At 35.7% G+C, this 20,318-nt stretch overlaps 1 protein-coding gene across 11 annotated transcripts in view; it reads right to left on the minus strand.

The window, feature by feature from the left end:
• Positions 1-1,119: 1,119 nt before the first annotated feature.
• LOC110128429 (coiled-coil domain-containing protein 170-like) overlaps positions 1,120-20,318 on the minus strand; it is a 38,002-nt gene continuing 18,803 nt past the window's right edge. For 9 of the 11 annotated variants that reach the window (XM_070469469.1, XM_020879206.2, XM_020879204.2 and 6 more), the window contains 7 exons: positions 16,810-17,066; positions 13,449-13,584; positions 11,336-11,641; positions 9,353-9,553; positions 3,557-3,784; positions 2,701-2,916; positions 1,120-1,382 (listed from right to left, as the gene is read on the minus strand). In XM_070469469.1, the coding sequence (XP_070325570.1) occupies positions 1,221-1,382; positions 2,701-2,916; positions 3,557-3,784; positions 9,353-9,553; positions 11,336-11,641; positions 13,449-13,584; positions 16,810-17,066 (1,506 nt within the window). In that variant the 3' untranslated portion in view covers positions 1,120-1,220. The remainder of the gene's footprint in view (positions 1,383-2,700; positions 2,917-3,556; positions 3,785-9,352; positions 9,554-11,335; positions 11,642-13,448; positions 13,585-16,809; positions 17,067-20,318) is intronic. The other 2 variants (XM_020879207.2, XM_020879209.2) reach the window with 2 other exon arrangements.

Here is a 20,318-nt window from a genome sequence, read left to right on the forward strand (position 1 = left end):
AGGTTGGGCTGTAGGTGGAGGCTCTGCGCAGGGTGTCCCTACCTTTCCTTAAGGACAGTCTTCAGAAAAAAAGGTAAGTGAACCTCTTGCATTGCCTCCAGGGATCCTGGAATTACCTTACTTGGTAATGATACCACCAACTGCTGACCTCCACTTGGCGACAAATTCAAAAGTCCTCAGAAGCCCTGGGCAGTTTTTATTAAAAATATCTGTCATCAAAAGGAATGAAGAGTGAGCCAGTGTTCAAACTATAAACTAGTAGGAGCTAGTAGTTCAAGTACTTTCCTGACAAGTGTCAAATGTCACTGTTTCCCTTTAAAATTTTAAACACTCCATGGCATGCTGAGATCTTGCAGTGCTCCAGAGTGCCTTGGCACACATTTGAGAACCATGGCTGTGAGCATTTTAGAAGTTGACTCATCTTTTCCTTGAATGAGTATTCAAGAGAATCATTTTCTCCCAAAGTGTTACTACTATAAGGTCCAGTGTAACATCACTTCTTCCACCCTGAAGATCCCTCTAAAACTAAGCCCCACAGGAGATCTTTTCAAATGACAACAGCAGGCACTGAGTGTCCACAGGCCTGTCCAGATTCTGACCTGTTCCTACAGAGGACATCTTGGATAAATCTAAAATTATCTTGTAAAGATGAACAGTTTCCTGTTCTAAGTAAAATTTAGAAATAATATGTTTTAAACATTAACTTACAGATCTATCTACAATTAGGAAAACACTGGCAGACACTATTAACTAAGAAAAATAAACTATCCTCTTGCACATTATTAATAATTCTTAATGAGTTTCCTACCTTTCAACATTTCATATCTGATTTTCAAACTCTCAGTTACTCAAATAGATAAAATAGATTCAAATTATAGACTGTAACTTTACCTAGATTCATAAGGGGGTATACCCCAAAAAACCATTCATTCTAGACACAAGCCATTAACGTAGATACGAATATTCCAACTAAGGGCTAGTTCTGCTTAAAATACAGGTAATAAATATAATTAGATACTATACATTATAATAACAATCCAGACTAGACCACAAATAAATGTACAGAACATGATTGCAACAAAGAAAAGTGAATTGCCAAATATCAAAGGAGAGAACAGATTTAACTGAAAAGTTTCAAATGAACTTTATTCATAATGTAACCATATTCAAGATGCTAGAGGAAATGTCCATATTTGTGAGTTCTTGTTGGCAGAAATTCTTTATTCATTATCCTGTCCAGTCTCACGCTCAGAAGCCATCTTTGACTTGTCAGATGCTTCATATACTTGTATAATAAGCCTTAGGTGATTGATGATTTTCTTGTCTGCTGTTTTCATGTTAAAGCCCAACATCTTCATAATAGTTTCTCGAAAGTCAACAAGCTACAAAGAACCACCCCCCAAAAATCAAGATATGTCATGAGTTGATCACCTTACTATGTACAATGAAATATTAAGAAATTTAGCTTTATTAAACATTTCTTTATGAAGTATAACATATTCTACATTCAAATGTATTTTTAAGCTAAAAAAACTCTATTATAAGAAATCTAAACTTACTTTTATATTTTAAGATTTGTTTTTAGTTTTATAATATTATAGGATAAACTTAATTTTATTGCTGCTTGTTTTTCATCCATGAGGTAATTATTTTGGAGGCTTCTGATTTGCTGTAGGTAATAGAGTCCCCGAAGTACATCTCTCTCCACCCATTCTCTAAAAACTATAGTGATCAATAGGAGAGTAGATAAAATCATCCATAAATCATGCCTAAAGCACAAGTAGAGACTACCACAGACTTCATTCTGCATGTAAGTGGGGAAATAAATATTCTAAACCAGCAAAGGCTAGTTCAGAACCCAAGCTGGAGTATGCAGCTAGATTCCTCCGGTGCCCCAGATTTGGGACAGTTCACAAAGGAGGAAATACTAAGAACAAGGCAGAACTGGTAGATCAGAACACTGGTGTCTGTGGAAGGAAAAGAAAGGTGCATAAAAGTATGTGAGAGCAGAAAAGGCAGATCTAGAGGGCAAGGTTTCTGAGGAGGCTTCGTGATAAAGGAAAAGGAAAAAGCAAGCACTGGAAATTAGGGACTTATATAAACAAGAGAGTACTGCAGAAACAGACATCACATAAACCCCACCCCAAAATAAAAGGCTTGACTTCCTAAGTAAACTTTAAGAAGCTGCACTCATCATGTCAACGGAAGAGGGTGGTATTGAGTTAAGAAACCTAGTATGTAAACCCTGCCCCCTAGTACTAAAATAGAAATACCTGAAATTGAAAGGGCAAGGCAATTAAAGGGATTTTAAAGTGAATAGATAAATGGCAAATACGCATTCAAAATTATGATGAGAAGAAAACAGAAAAGCACTAACATCCAAACTGTTCAGGGCTCATAAGACCCTTTCTTGAGATTCTCTCTCCTGTCACAGAAACTCTAACCCTGTGGCTGTCAGTCAGACAGAAGTTGACTGAGAGATGCCAAGAAGAAATGGTGACAAAGGCCTTATATTGAAGATTCCAGGTGCTGATCCATAGCCCAGGTGCATCTCTCTGTCTTCTTGGAGGTCTGGTTGTTTAACTCTGATTCCACAAGGCAATCAATTCTCTTTTGTCTAAGTTAGGGTAGTCTAAATTGAGGTGGGTGTTTATCACTTCAACTTAAAGAATTTTAATATAGTATTAAAAGAAAACAAACCTCTTCTTGTTTTCCCGGTACTTCTTCAAGTGTGCTCTTTGCTGTGCTGAGCTCAGGAGTAGCAGTTTCTAACATTTGATGGACCTTCTTTTTATCCCATCTTGCTTCTTGCTCATCAGAGTGTACTGTAGTGTTCAGGTCTGTTTCCATAGCTGCCTTCCCTTTCATTGCTTCAACTTTTGTTAGAGATTCCCTGAGCTTCTCAATTGTTTTGTCCTATGAAGGTAGAGGTTGTGGGCAAGGAGAAGACTACGATTAGATTTCTTCTAAGGAACAGACAGGCATGATGCATGATAACTCATGCTTTTATACTTTCTTCCTCTCTCTTTTTCTTTTATGAGCTAGATAATGTAGAAAAAGAAAATTCCACAATTTATGAATTAAGAGGACATTTCTCCACTATGTTAATCAATAACCAATAGTTAATGAGAACTTTTATTAACTAGGCATTTGGGATTTAAAGAGGTTTAACACATGTTCCATGTTCTCAAGAGTCTTAGTCTGTGGTAATCAAACACAGAAATAGAGAATAACTGGATACAGTAAGATTAAATATTCTTGATAAACTGGCAAAAAAAGTTGATCAATAAGTGTCTAGTGCATCTTTGGTTTCAGACATAAAATGTACTTTCGAAATACTACAACTGAAGCTTGATGTAGTGAAGATCCAAAGATACTCTGATTCTTAAGATGAGTGGTGGATTTACAGCATCTAACTTTATTATTCTATATGTTTAATTATATATATTATTTTTATGGGTATAAAATAATTTTAAAGTTCAATAGAAACTACAGCAAAAACAGTAACAGAACAAAACTTCAGTGAATTTTTGAAAGTCTCACGTCCTTTACTTACTTTAAGGATATTTACTCTTGTCAGTTGAGTTTTCATATTTTTATTTGACAATTTCAAGTCACTGAGCTGTTTCTGAAGTTTCTGAATTTTCTCCTCTAATCTTTGAGTTGTAACAGTCTGAAAATTCTGCTGAATATTCAGTAATGTTTCTTGCTTGTTGTCTTTCCCTAGCTGCTTGAATGTTTTGCCATGCTTATCCACCTGGGAAATCTTAGATTGAGAGTTTTCCTTTACAGAAATCAACAGTATTGAAATAAAGAAGCTATGCTTTAAGATGGTATTCCACATTAGCATACCAGATTTACTCTAGATTGATAAATTATAGACTTAATTCTTATATAAATAGGATAGTTTTCACCATAAATATGCATTATAATAATTCAGAAAATAAAATATGACAGTAAAAGTGATGGCTTAATGCTAACAAGGGTACATTTAAGCAGACAATTTATAAACACCACGTGATAGCATGTATTAGTTTAACTTTTCTAATAAGGTGTGATTAGGAAATAATAAAATATTTAGATAAAGACTCAAGCAGAAAGATATCCTCTACAACATTATTTATAACATGCAGAAATACAAATGTCAAAAAATAATTAAATTACATGTGATTAATTAATACATTTCATGTATTAAGAATTAATATATTTCTTTTTGGGTTTTTTTCCTTAATATATAAATTTTATTGAAATTATAGTTGACTACAGTATTTCGGGTACACAGTAAGGTGATTCGGTTACACATATATTATTTTTCAGATTATTTTCCATTATAGGTTATTATAAGATATTGACTATTGTTTCCTGTTGCTATATAGTAAATCTTTGTTGCTTGTTACATATCCTTTTTTAAAAAATATAAATCTAGCATTCCATTCAGATTAAGACATTTCTTATAAATCAAGTTTTCAAAAATACTTACTAAGAGAAAATGCTAATGATATAGTTAAATGAAAGAAACAGGATGAAGAAAAATTATGCCTGTCTCAGTTATGTTAAAATATTCATGCAAAATAGTCATAGTAAAATATACCTATATGTTAACACTGGTTATCTCAAAGTGGTAGAATTACTGGCTATTTTCATTGTATCCTTTCTACTATTTTGTACTTTGTAAAGTACACATATTTTCATTATATATGAACTAAAAATTAATAAAATACATTTAAAAGAATCACTAGTTCTTCCAATAAGAAAGTAGATACTCCAGGCAAGGCCAGTTAAAGAAGGAAGAAGGACTGCCCTGGGGGTCCAGTGGTTGAGACTCTGCCTGCCAATACAGGGGACACAGGTTCGATCCTTGGTCCTGGAGTATTCCACATGCCAGGGAGCAACTAAGCCATGTCCCACAAGTACTAAGCCCACAAGCCGCAACTACTGAGCCAGTGTGCTGAAACTACTGAGCCCACTTGCCACAACTGCTAAAGCCCGCTTGCTCTGGAGCCCATGACATACAACAGGAGAAGCCACCGGAACAAGAGGCTTGTGCAGCACAAGTAGAGAATAGCCCCTGCCTGCTGCAACTAGAGAAAGCCTGCACCCAGCAATGAACACCCTGCTCAGCCAAAAATAATAAATAAACAAATACAGTTTTTAAATTTTAAAAAAGGAAGAGAAAATGAAAATACTATTAGGAAAGAGAAACATACAGAACTAATGTACATAAATTAGTTTTATAATGAGAAAAAAGTTACTTAAAATGTTATTACAAATGTCTTAACCCATTAAAAAAATAAAACAAGTAAGATATTAAGGAATAAGAATGAGAATGGCACCATTTTTCTTAAAAACACACTGGAAATCAGAAGACAATGGAGTAATGCCTTCAAATCTCTGTGTGAAAATAAAGTCTAAACCCAACTGTCAACTGATCCTGAAGGTAAACAACAACCAAAAGACCTTGTAAGTTATTCACAGAATTTTTTCCCTCCAAGATACCATTTCTTAGAAATCTATTAGAAGATGTACCCCAGCAAAATAAGAAAGTTAATCAAAAGAAAGGAAGACAAAAGATTCAGGAAACAGTGCAACCTAACCAAGAGACTGGAGAAGAAAAGTCACAGGATTATATCTGTGCCCAGGCCCACAGAGCAAACAGTCCAGACTGATGCAAGAGAATTAAGGAGTCTGGATGAGAAAGAATGGGAGATTTTTGTAGATTATAAGATCATCTGACATAGTATTGGGGAAGAACTAATAAGTGAATGTTGAAAATTATACATATGAAAATACAAGAAAACTATTAACTCTAGGAAAAATAACACACACTACTACAAGAAAGGAAATGTCACAAGAGTATAATACTGGGCATTTTGTAAACATTATTTAGTGTCATAGTGAAGTAAATGCTGATTATGGATTTAGCTAAAAATACTGACATAGATATACTGGGACGATAGAAGGTGGAGGGGGAAAGAGATAAACCTTCATCTATCATATAATAGGAAGTCAACAGATAATGTCTAAAACAAATAACTCAAGACATAGCAATATAAGGGCTTCCCTGGTAACTTAGCTGGTAAGAATCCACCTGCAAGGCAGGAGATCCTGGTTCAATTCCTGGGTTGGGAAGATACCCTGGAGGAGGGCATGACAGCCCACTCCAGTATTCTTGCCTGGAGAATCCTCGTGTATTGAGGAACCTGGCAGGCTACAGTCCTTGGAGTTGCGAAGAGCTGGACATGACTGAGCACTGAGTAAGCACAGCACAGCACACATAGCAATATAAGCAAATTATTTAAGAAAATGGAGTTTACTACCAGAAGCAATAGCTAAAATGGTTAAAAGTAGTTCCCTCTGGGAAATAGGATAGGTGAAAGTACAGAAATGGGCTGCTGCTTTTCAATAGAAGACATGTGGTATATTTAATTTTTTTAAAATATATGTATGTATAACACATACATATAAGTGTAAAAGATAAAAAAAATTCTCCTAAATAACTGCAGCTCAAAGAAGAAATGAAAATTAATAGAAAAATTATAAACATTTATAAAATGCAGTGAAAGAACTTCATATAAAAATATACTGAACAACTTACAGAGGAATATTTACAGCCTTTGCTGTTTTTATGAATTAAAACAAGGGAAACCCCCCCACCAAAGAGCATATTCACATAAGGAAAAAGAGAAACAAGGGGTATAGATTTAATAAAGATACCATATATTTTCATTATGTATACATCAAAACTAAACTGGTAAAGTGTATATAAAAAAGAATCATTAGTTCTTTGGAAAGATAAAATAGATGTCCCAGGCAAGTCTGGTTAAGGAGGAAAGAGAGAAAGTGAAAACACACAATATTAGAAAGGAGAAACATACAGAATACACAGATATAGAAAACATGAAAAGAATTCTAAACACTACTTTGTAACTCAGTGACAATAAGTTGAAAACCTAAAAGAAATACACAGTTTCCTATAAAACAATATAATATTCAACTGTATCGAGAAATCCCTAGAACTCTAGTAAATTATTGAACTTCATAAGTAAATTCAGTAAGGTGGTGCATGTGTACATGTGCATGAGCTCAGTCGCACAGTTGTGTCCAACTCTTTGCGACCCATAGACTGTAGCCTGCCAGGCTTCTCAGTCCATGGGATTCTGCAGGCAAGAATACTGGAGTGGGTTGCCATTTCCTTCTCCAGGGGGTCTTCCTGACCCAGGGATTGAACCCAGGTCTGCCACATTGCAGGTGGATTCTTTACATCTGAGTCACCAGGGAAGCCATTAAACTTTTAAATACTGAGGAAACTTCCTGGTGGTCCAGTGGATAGGACTCAGCACTCTCACTGCTAGGGCCCTGGATTTGATTGCTGGTCAGGGAACAAAAATCCTGCAAGTTATGTGGTGCAACCAAAGGAAAAAAAAATACTCATACACTGTATTGAACTCATACACTAACTGAACACATTTAGAACTCAATCCCATAGAGAAAGGGGGCTTCCCAGGTGGCGCTAGCGGTAAAGGATCTGCCTGCCAATGCAGTAGATGCAAAGAGATGAGGGTTCAATTCCTGGGTTGAGAAGATCCCCTGGACTAGGAAATGGCAACCCACTCCAGGATTCCTGCTGGAAAATCCCATGGACAGAGGGTCCTGGTGGGCTACAGTCCATGGGGTAGCCAAGTAGAACACAACTAAGTGACTGAGCACACACACCCACCCAGAGAGGGAGAAAGCACCAGCGTGGAAATATATATGTAGGAACATACTTATTTCAGCATTATTTGTAGTGGCATAAAAAGTAGGAATAAGAGAATGACCATCAATAGTTCTTAATAGGGAACTGGTTAAATAAGTTATATATATAGTATGGAATATTATGCAACTGTAAAGGAATGAGTTAAACCTGTATCTTTGGATCTAAGGAAAGACCATGAAGTACTTACTTATCAAAGTAAGATGAGTATTTTGACTAGTACAGTCCCAATTTTGTAAAAATGTCAACATTAACATATATGTATATACTCATTATTTCCATAATCACTGCAATAGTTATAGAAGATATAGATACATTGGTTACTGAGGTGAAATAGGCAGAAAGAGGGTTAGAGAAGATTGTTATTATTTTCACCAAATCTTTTAGCATTGTTTCAAGGGTTGTGGAAAGCATGTGCTGTTTATATATTCTTAAACTTTAACATAATAAATTTTAAATTTTTTATGTGGAAATGAATCATTGTCAACCACATTTTCAAGAGCAGAGGGAGACGCTGGATTCATCTTTGTGCTCTGGAGTGCACTGCCAATACCACTGTACCAAGTGCTGGAAGTTTTTAAAAACTGAGTGATCAAACTATATGGGGTCAATGAATGAACGAATGAATGGAATGACAAGACTCAGTAGTGAGTGAGTGAGTGAGTTTATACTCTGGGGCACAGCAAGTATAGAAGTAGTATAGCATGGGTATGGGTGTGACAAGCAATTCTGTGAAGAGGTAGTGAAATAGAATCAAGATCTCCTGAAAAACATCTTACCTATTCCCATTCCACTTTTAGGATTGACTTTATAGATGCAGAGAAGCAAAAAATAGAAAAGGAAATGGCCTATAAGGTAATTATTGAGGAATTTCACCAACAGTCCCTTCCCAATGCCCACCATATCTGACATGGTAGCTAAAATTCCATCTTTAGAGAGTCATTCCTTTGAATTCATTTCCCTCTAATGTTTTTTTAAAAGTATATTAAGAAGTACATTGTTTATTAATGTATATAGAATCTAGAAAAATAGTGCTGATGCACCTATTTACAGAGAAGAAATGGAAAGGCAGATGTAGAGAGTGGACTGGTGGACACAGTGGAGGAAGGAGAGGGTAGGACAAATTGAGAAAGCAGCACTGACATATATACACTACCCTGTGTAAAACAGGTAACTAGCAGGAAGCTGCTGTATAACACAAGGAGCCCAGCCTGGCGCTCTATGATGATCTAGAGGGGTGGAACAGGCGGGAGAGAGGCTCAAGAGGAAGGGAATATCTGTATTATTATTACTGATTCGCACTGATGTATGGCATAAACCACTACAACATTGTAAAGCAATTATCCTCCAATTAAAAAATATATATATCAACAAATGCCCTTACAATAAATATCAAATGTGTACAGTAGAAAAATGAGAGATATGGAATAAGGAGAGGTTTTTTGATAAAATCAGAAGGTTCAAAATTTGTAGCAAAATTTCCTCCCTTTCCCACTATTAAAAAAGTACAAATAGCATAAATAGCTTTGAACATTAGATGATATAGGATGATCATTTTCATTGTCAAAAACAATGCCTTATACTTCAGGAAATTCTTACTTTGTTCATGTCCAAATCTAATTTCCCTTGAAAAAGGTCATTAATAGCAATTTTTCCTTCCAGACATTTCAAGGGTCTTTTTTCTTCCGTATGCTTTTTCTCAATGTCGGATAGTCCTCTAGCAGTTTCTTCAGAGTGATGAGATTGCTTCTCCAATCGCTTAGTGAGCATCTGAATTTCCTGCTGGAGGACTTCAGCTCTCTGTAGGGAAAAAAAAAAAAAAAAATAGATAAAACATCCCAATGGTCCATGATTTCTATTTTCAAAACTATGTGTAAGTTCTACTTATGTCAACATTGTAGTAATGAAATTAAAAGACTCTTACTCCTTGGAAGGAAAGTTATGACCAACCTACATAGCATATTAAAAAGCAGAGACATTGCTTTGCCAACAAAGGTCCGTCTAGTCAAGGCTATGGTTTTTCCAGTAGTCGTTTATGGATGTTAGAGTTGTAGGACTACAAAGAAAGCTGAGTGCCGAAGAATTGATGCTTTTGAACTGTGGTGTTGGAGAAGACTCTTAAGAGTCCCTTGGACTGCAAGGAGATCCAACCAATCCATCCTAAAGGAGATCAGTCCTGGGTGTTCATTGGAAGGAATGATGTTGAAGCTGAAACTCCAATACTTTGGCCACCTGATGCAAAGAGTTGACTCATTGGAAAAGACCCTGATGCTGGGAAAGATTGAAGGCAGGAGGAGAAAGGGACGACAGAGGATGAGATGGCTGGATGGCATCACCAACTTAATGAACATGAGTTTGAGTAAACTCCAGGAGTTGGTGATGGACAGGGAGGCCTGGTGTGCTGCAGTCCATGGTGTCGCAAAGAGTTGGACACAACTGAGCGACTGAACTGAACTGAACATTGTTACTAAATAGATGAATGGGGAAGATGTTTAAGAAGACTCAACATGTACAAGCTGGTTTTAAAAAAAAGAAACAAAGGTTTGATATACAAAAATAAGACATTTTAGTGAGTACTGAGAAATAAAATAGTATAATGAATTTTAAGAGAGAGAGTGTAAAAAAATTATAACTGTACAATAAGCATACTACCATGTAGCAGGTTTTACTAACACTGCTGCTGCTGCTGGTGCTGCTAAGTCGCTTCAGTCGTGTCCGACTCTGTGCAACCCCACAGATGGCAGCCCACCAGGCTCCCTGGTCCCTGGGATTCTCCAGGCAAGAACACTGGAGTGGGTTGCCATTTCCTTCTCCAACGCATGAAAGTGAAAAGTCAAAGTGAAGTCGCTCAGTCATGTCCGACTCTTCGAGACCCCATGGACGGCAGGCTACCAGACTCCTCCGTCCATGGGATTTTCCAGGCAAGAGTACTGGAGTGGGGTGCCATTGCCTTCTCCACTAACACACTGAATTTAAGCAATACCTATTTTCATTTGAATGTTAGGATGAACAGTGATGAAATTTTACTGCAATAATTTGAACATAACAGGAGATATATCCACTTGAACTTGCTGGATCAATCTTTTGATAGACTTGACCAGTATATTCACACAAATGACTGACTTGATAATTTACTTCACTGCACTGACTAAACTGACCAGTGTTTGGTCATGACAGAAACATTATCCTCACCACACCACTATTTTTAAACTAACATTCATTGAGCTTACACTGACCTGTACTAAGCATTTATTATGTATTAATCCATTTAATCCTTACAACCATTCTGTGGTACCCGAACTATATCCCCCCCAAACCCACTCCCACTCCTGCCAAAATTTACAAAACTGAGGCACAGAGAGCATAAATAACCTGCCCAAGAGCACATATTTGGTAATTGCAGAGCTGGAATTCATATCCGGCCTCTCTGCTCTTAAACACACTATATTACCCCTATTGTGATGGACATCTTCGTCCCTCTTATCACTATAGTAATCAAATCAGAGCCACAGGGTTTACCAAATTAACATCAAAATCCACATCTTAAAACTAGTTTGAAAACTCATCTGTTGATACACTTACAGACTTCCAAGATTGATCATTTGCACCAGTCTCCAGAATGCTCTCTTTCACAGCTTCCTCTATGGCTGGTGTGGGTTCAACACTGTTGCTGGGAAGAGCAGACAGCTGACTGAGGAATTTCTGATAGCGGGATCGCGCTGTTTTAGTTTCCCAGGTGTATGAACGTGGAGGTATATCTAACTCAGGTATTTGTTTTTCCTTATGGATCAAATCTTGTTGACACTTATCCCAAATTTTCTGTCCATCTTTCGGTCCTTCAGAGCAAAAAGTGTTGTCTCTCTCAAACAGGATAGCTTCATCCTTATCCTAAATATACCAACACACGTGTTAAACTTCTCATTTGGAATTTAATATCGAGACATCTATTTCTGTCCTTTTGAAATATAAGTATAGTCAAAACACAGAACTTGAGGAGAAAAGGCTCTCTATAGAAACAAAGAGTTACAGAGTTATAAGAGAGATAAGAACATACTCATAAGAGTAAACTAGAACATCAAGAGGTATTAAAATACCTCTTGGGGGGCATATGGGAAGGGCAAAAAAAGTGATGTTATGGAGAAAGTATTTTGAGAACACAGGAAGTTTACCTTAGAGAAGTGGCTAACCAACTGCTCCAGTTTATGAAGGAACTGTTTACAGAATATTTTGAGGTAATAAATGTAGAAGGAATGATAGAATTTCACAGCTCAGCATTTTGGTTCTCCTAATAAAATAACTGATTTAGGCAAGGATCATCAATGAATGCTAAGACTAAGTGAAAAGTTGGCAGGGAAATGGATATTTTCATAAAGACTTAATTATGATTATAGAACATCATTTAATAGTAACAGTTTTGATAATGTAAAGTCATAAATAAGTCACATTTCTTTCCCCCAACCTTTCCCTTGTAAGCACCCTGCTTTCATTGTAAACAGGAAAAAATAAAAGATCACGCAATACTACTGCTTCACCCTACTTCTCCCAGGAAGATTCTGCCTTTATAAATTCTTTTCACCTTCAATTCTGAAAACTGAGTAAATAAGTTTACTTTCTGGACTTTTTGTCTTGTGAAACTGGGAGATAGGAGAGCTAGAGTTGTTGAAGTAATGATGGGTTTGTCTCACTAAAACCTAGGGGGAAAAAAACAGGTAGAATAAAAGAGAAGTAGAAGAAAAGGTCAGAGCTACACAGACTGGTGTGGGAGAGTTTTTCAGAGATATGACAGAGAAGTGAAAAACATAGAAAGTGTTACTGTGAATTACTTGAAAGAGGTAATTAAAAATTGGAATTACTTTAAACTCCGAAAGTAGTTGCTGAATTTTTTAAGTGGAACCCCTCATATTAATTGGATCATGATGGACCTTATTTTACATTCAGAATATTATAAACCTTGAGAAGGGCATGACAACCGACTCCAGTATTCTTGCCTCAAAAATTACACAGACAGAGAAGCCTAGCGGGCTATTGCCCATGGGGTTGCAAAGAGTCAGACATGACTGAAGCAACTTAGCATGCATATAATAAACAATTATAGTCTATGATTTCAGAATAAACTTTTACCACTTCCTTGACAGCAATTCATCTCCCATCCTCCTTCAACATTCCTCCATAAAACTTCTATTCATCCTGTGAATTGCTATCTACTAGGGACCAGGCTAACCTCTTCCTTCTGAACCCAACTCATGCATACATCTAGACTTCAGTATCCAGTGTAGATGATCCGCCAGTTTAGTTTTGTGACCCTTGTGCCTCAGTTTCAATGACTTTCTTCTACACCCCTATTCAATCCTTATACCCAAATCCGAAAACCCAGATTTTGTCAGCAGCAGGAACTACCCCATACCAGAAATTTAAAACTTCAATATTTCACTCTCTAACCACCACCTCGTCCCAGTTCTCTCACAGCTCCATTCCCTCTCACCTCCTCTTTAGTATCACAGAGACCTTCAGATCTGCCTTGCACTTTCTCTCCATACTTCAGAAATGCTTTCAGCTCACCGTGCTGTGCTGCTTCCTTTTATCCTCCACAAGAAGAGGACCAACAGACCACTCAACATTTGCCACTCATCGCTTGGAATAACATAAAGTAACAAAAATTCTTTTTCTTCAAAAATCAATCAAAATTTGTTCTCACCTTTGTCATGAAACCATCCAAGGAATCTTCTTGTTCTTTCATACTCATATAAGGGGTGAATCTGTTAGCACCTGCTAACTTTTTCTCCAAAAGGTCTGCTTTTTGCTCTGCTCTTTTTCTTTCAATCAGATGTACTCTGTGTAAGATATTGGCAGGTAACAATATCATGAAACCAATTTTTCAAACTTCAAATAATAAGAAATATTCCCATTTAAAACAAATTAAATATGTATATCAAGTAAAAATGTATTCCTTATGAAAAGAGCTGTGCAAGTTCCCAGATTATTTCTAGGAAGAGATGAGAAATGGCAGAGAAATGGAGAGAATGATTCAATGTTAAGTCTGTAGTAGTTCCCCTGGGAGAGGTCAATTTTGAAACCACTCTTTTTCAAGAGGAACGTTGAGTATGAATATGTCTCTGCTACTATGATAATATTGTGATGATCAGGAGGTTCCACATGGGTACAAGTACCATGGGCCTGTATTTGCAAGTTCCACATCCATGGATTGAGGCAACCATGGATTGAAACTATTCAAAAGAATTTTTTTTCAGAAAGTTCCAAAAAGCGAAACTTAAATTTGTCTTACACCAGCAACCATTTACATAGGATTAGCTATTACATGTAATCTAGAGTTGATTTAAAGTACACAAGAGATGTGCATAGGTTATATGCAAATACTGTACTATTTTATATAAAGGATTTAGTATGTGCAGATTTTGGTAGTCTCAGGGGTCCTAGAAACATCCCCTGCAGACACTGAGGCACAAGGAATGAAGGACAACTGTATTCCCATTTTAGAACACCCTCATGGGCTCTCCAACTGAATCCCTGAATAGAGTTTCAAGAAAGGTAAAGGAATTAGAAATGGTACAATAGAAAACAGCATATGTAAAAACTTGTTTTATTATCAAATACAAACAGCTAATTATTTGGTTCTTATTTTGATTAACAATTGATAGGTTTGATAATATTTTCTACCTTGAAGCTAAGTTAAAGTTTCAGTCCACCTTCCATGTTTGTTATATTCTTTTCTATAGAGGATTTGCATCCTACAGAATTAGTGAATATGGGTCAGGTCAAAGAAAATATCTGAATTATCTCAGAGAAAATATAATTCAATAAAATTATATTGGAGACATGTAGGTCACACTCAAAAGGTCATTGCTTGTAATTATAGCCTTAGAATGAGAGTAGACACAGAATGAGATAGAAACAATACTTTAAAAAATACTTCCCAAGAATTTTTGAAACCTGATGAAAAACATCAATTGATAGATTAAGTAAATTCTGCAAATCCAAAGTAGGATAGATACAAAGGCGCCACACCAAGATATATAATCATCAAATTTCTACCAATTAAAAGTCAGAGAAAAAGCACATATTACCTTCTAACATATAGCTATGAGACTGAACACCGGCTTTTCAAAGAGAAACTATGTAAGTCAGAAGAACTGAAGAATACTTTAGAGTGCAGAAAGAAAAAATACTGGCAACCTAGAGCTCTATACTCAGTTTAAAAAAAAAAAAAAAAAAAAAAAAACCCTTTCAGATGGAAAAATGGAAAAATTCATCCTTAGAAGAACTGCATTAAATTGCAGAAAAATTACAGGCAATTTTTCAAAATAAAGGAAAACCATCCCTGGTGGCTACACAGAAAGGAATGAAGAGCACCAGGAGTGAGTGTGGGGGTCAATAAAAATTAATACTGAAAATTAATATCTTATGAGATTTATAACATTTGGAAAAGTAAAATGTATCATAACAATAGTACAGGAGCATAAGATGGGTAAGTAGAGTTACATTGTTATAAGATTTCTATTTTCAGATAACATAATAGTACTAATCTAGACTTTAATTGTAATCACAAGGTCTAAGGTAAAAAGTTAATGATAATTTAAAAGATATTTAAAAATAACACAGGAGAAAAACAGTAATAAAAACTTGATTAATCTAAAAGAAAGTGGTGGGGACTTCCCTAGTGGTCCAGTGGTTAAGAATCCACCTGTCCTGAGCACTTGTCTCATGCATCCAACTTGAGCTGGTGATCTGTTTCACCCTTGATAGTATACTTGTTTCAATGCTGGAGGCGGGAGGGGGGATCGGGATGGGGAACACATGTAAATCCATGGCTGATTCATGTCAATGTATGGCAAAAACCACTACAATATTGTAAAGTAATTAGCCTCCAACTAATAAAAATAAATGGGAAAAAAAAAAGAATCCACCTGCCAATTCAGGGGACACAGGTTTGACTTCCGGTCTGAGAAGATTCCATTTGCCATGGGGCAGCTAATTGAACCCATAAGCCACAACTACTGAAGCCCACACACCCACAACAAGAAAAGCCACCACAATGAGAAGCCCACACATTGCAGCTAGAGAGTAGCCTCTTCTCACTGCAACTAGAGTAAGCCTGCACACAGCAATGAAGAACCAGCCAGCCAAAAATAAATGAATAAATAAATTAGTCAAAATGGATCAAAGATAAAATTTTAAGTATTAAAACAGTAACTGTTAAAATAAAACATATGTGTAAACCTTTGTGATACTAGATTAGGTTTCTTTGCTATAACACCAAAGACACAAAATGACAAAAGAAAAAAAGGTAAGCTTCATCAAAAATTTTTAGAAAACAGCCTGGAAGTTGCTCAGCTAAACAAAGAGTTACTTTACAACCCAGCAATTCTACTCCTAAGGCATTTAACTAAGAGAACTAAAACTTACAGTCATGTAAGAGTTCACACAACAATGTATATAACAGCTCATTCATAAAGTCCCTTGCAAAGAAAGCAACCCAGTGTTCATCAACTGATGAATGGACAAACAAAATGTGGTATACCCTTATAACAGAATATTATTCAGCCATAAAAAATTAAGTACTGATTCAGGCTAAATATTGATGTATCTTAGAAACACTGTGCTAAATTAAAGAAGTCAGACACAGAGGCCATATATTGTGACATTTCATTCAATTTCATTCATATGAAATGTCAAGAAAAGGCAAGCCCATAGAGAAAGACAGTAGACTGCTGGTTGTCAGAAACTGGAGAGAGGGGACTGGGGAGTAACTATTAGTAGACATGGATATTTTTAGGGGTTGATGAAAGTGTTCTAGAATTAGAGCGTGGTGATGTTTGTACAACCTTGTGAATATACTAAAAACTACTAAACTGTATGCTGCAAAAGGGTGAATTTTAATGGAATGGAAATTATATCTCAATTAAAAATTTAACTTTGAGTCAGGTATGTTAATTTTGTTAGATTTAAATTTTGTGGTCAGGAGTATGAAGTTCAAATAGTATTTGTAAGCTTATGAAAAATGAATGACATTTTTGAAAACAAACCAGAAAATTCCCTACCTTAGAAGATTTTCTAGTTCTGTAATTCTTTCAGTTAGATCCCAGTTGCCTCTTTCAAGACTCTGAATACTGGTGTTTTTCAAAGATTTAATTCTGGTTAGAGAAGCAATAAGTTCCTCTAAGTCCTTGATATCGTCTTTCAGGGACATTATCTGGAATGACTGTTGCACATTATTTTCTTTGTAAGTTTCTAGCTCACTCTTCATCTCTTGCAATGAAGTTTCTTTTATGAAAAGTTTGTTTCGAAGATTTCTTAGCTAATGAGAAAAGACAAGTGTTATTTTAAAATCATTTATAATTTTGGCTTTAGAAAATCCATGATTTTAAAATCATTATGAGCATTTAAATTATACATTACACAATAAAATGAGGATTTTTGAATCTCTTAACAGTAGATTCCAATATTAAATATGCTTAAAAAATCTTATCAGGGCTTCCCTGGTGGTCCAGTGGTTAAGAATCTGTCTTGCAATGCAGGGGACATGGGTTTGATCCCTGGTCTGAGAAGATCCCCAAAATGCTGTGAGGCAACAAAGCCTGTGAGCCACAACTAGAGAAAGCCTATGTGCAGCAACAAAAGACCCAGTACCGCCAAAAATAAATAAATTTTAAAAGATCATATCAAATTGATACAAAAGATTTGGAATAAGTAATTTTATTCTCATCAGCATTAAACTTATGGTTCCCAAGTGGTAAGGAGGAGAGGGATAAATTGGGAGACTGAATTTTACATATACATACTACTATATATAAAATAGATAATAAGGACCTACTGTATAGCACAGGGACCTCTAATCAATATTCTAGAATGAGCTATACAGGAAAATAAAAAAGAGTAGATACATATATAACTGATCCACTTTGCTGTACACCTGAAATTAACCCAACATTGTAAATTAACTATAATAAAATTTTTTTCTTTCATCTGTTTGTTTTTAGTTTTATTTTTTTCATTTATTTTTATTAGTTGGAGGCTAATTACTTTAAAATATTGTGGTGTACTGGGAAGACCCAGAGGGATGGGATGGGGAGGGAGGCGGGAGGGGGAACTGGGATGGGGAACACATGTAAATCCTTGGCTGATTCATGTCAATGTATGGCAAAAATAATAAAAAATTTTTAAAAAGATAGTTTGATACATGTAGTGGAATATTCAGGAAAGTGTGAAAAAATTACAGCTTGTATAATGAAAAACTGTGATTGAGAAATATTTTGATTAAAAAGTCATGACTTTATGAGCTACAAAAGAAATAAAAAACACCACTCTCGCATTACAGGCATACCTCAGAGATACTGCAGACCACTGATCCATGGAGATTGTATTAGCAGGCATGAAAACAAATTTAACCTCATTGTACATCTCCATCAGAGCTCTTGGGTGACCAAGAGCAATAATATTTTGAAATGACTTTTTTTCTCAACAGTAAAACTCAACAGCAGGTTTAAAATACTCAGTTACCCCACGTTGTAAACAAATGTGCTGTCATCCAGGTTTTGTTGTTCAATTTACAGAGCACAAGCAAAGTAGATTTAGAATAATTCTCAAGGGTTCTAAGACTGGGATTGATCATTGGCTTCAAGTGAAAGTCACCATTGCATTAGCCTCTAATGAGAGAGTCAGCCTGCCCTTTGAAGCTTTGAAGCCAGGCATTGACTTCTCCTCTCAAACTGTGAAAGCCCTAGGTGGCATCTTCCTCCAACAAGAGGCTGCAAACTTTTAATTTCTTTCAAGAACTCTTTCTTTGCATTCACAGCTAAGCTGACAGTTTGGGGCAAGAGGCCTAGCTTTCAACCTATCTCAGGTTTTGACTTGCTTTCCTCACTGAGCTTAATCATTTCTAGCTTTTGATTTAAAGTGAGAGATGTGCAACTCTTCCTACCACTTTAACACTTACATGTCATTGTAAGGTTATAAATTGGCCTAATTTTAATATTGTTGTATCTCAGGAAATAGGGAGGCCGGAGGAGAGGGAGAGAGAGAGGGAATGGCAGGTAAATGGAGCAGTCAAAACTCTCAATATTTACCAACTAAGCTCACTATCTTATATGGGTACAGTTCATGGTGCCCCAAAATAATTACAATAGTAACATCAAAAATCACTGATCACAGATCACCGCAACAAATATAACAATGAAAGTCTGAAATATTGCAAGAGTTACAAAAATGTGACACAGAGGCACAAAGTGAGCAGATGCTAGTGGAAAAAGAACGCTGACAGACCTGCTCAATGCAAGGTTGCCACAGATCTCTGATTTATAAAAAACACAGAATCTGTGAAGTGAAATAAAGTGGAACACAATAAATGAGGTCTGCCTGTTATCGTTTATGTTAAAGAATCCAAATTTCTTAATAGCTTGATGTTGGATTTGGACATAATGAAACCTGAAATATATTCAGAACTTAACAAAATTTAGGTACCCCAAAATTCATAAAAACTGTCAACAAAGGATTTATATAGAATATAAATATATTAGATATTTAGAATAGAATATATTAATATAAAGAACTCTAAATTCTCAGAAAATGACCTGATTAAAAAACTGGGCAAAAGACTTTAACAGAAATTTTACCAGAAAGGATATATGGACGGCAAACAAGCACATAAAAATAGATTTAACATCACCAGCCATTAAGGATATGCAAATTAAATCCACAGTGGGATAACACTCCCTATGTATTAATATTAAAATATATAAAATACAAAACAGGGACAACATCAGATCCTGGTGAGGATGCAAAGAAACTGGATCACTCATATGTTGCTGGTAGGAAAATAGAACGGTCCAGATACTGTAGAAAATTGCCTGGCAGTTTCTTATAAAACTAAATATGCAAATACCATATGACCCAGCTATTGTTATTTTGGAGCACTTATCCCAGAGAAATGAAAAATTATGTTCACACAAAAATCTGTACATGAATGTTCATAGCAACTTTACTTTTGATAGCTAAAAAACTGGAAGTTATTCAGGTATTTGTCAACAAGTGAATGGTTAAACAAACTGTGGTATATACATACCACAGTCTCAGCAATAAAGAGGACCAAACTATTGATACAACAGATTGAACAAATCTCTAGGAAATTATGCTGAGTGAAACAAACCAATCTAAAAAGGTTGTATATGCATGATTCTATTTGCAAAACATTTTAAAAAACAGCTTTATTGGGGTATAATTCATAGATTTATCCATTTAAAGTACACAGCTGAATGGTTTTTGGTATATTCATAGAGTTGCATAGCCATATTGAACCTTTTTTTTTTTTACTTTTTAAATTGAGATATAACCTATACACTGTAAAACTCACCCTTTATAGTATACCATTCAGTTTTTAGTATATTCACAGTTGTGTAACCATCACTGTGATCTAATTCCAAAACATTTTCATTATCCCTTAAAGAAATCCCATACCCATTAGTAGTTACCTCCAACCCAGCCCTTGGAAACCACTAATCTGTTCTCTGTTTCTATGGATTTGCCTATTCTGGACGTTTTATATAAAGGAAAT

The sequence above is a fragment of the Odocoileus virginianus genome, chromosome 6, assembly GCF_023699985.2.
Source record: "Odocoileus virginianus isolate 20LAN1187 ecotype Illinois chromosome 6, Ovbor_1.2, whole genome shotgun sequence".
NCBI classification, from domain to species: Eukaryota; Metazoa; Chordata; class Mammalia; order Artiodactyla; family Cervidae; genus Odocoileus; species Odocoileus virginianus.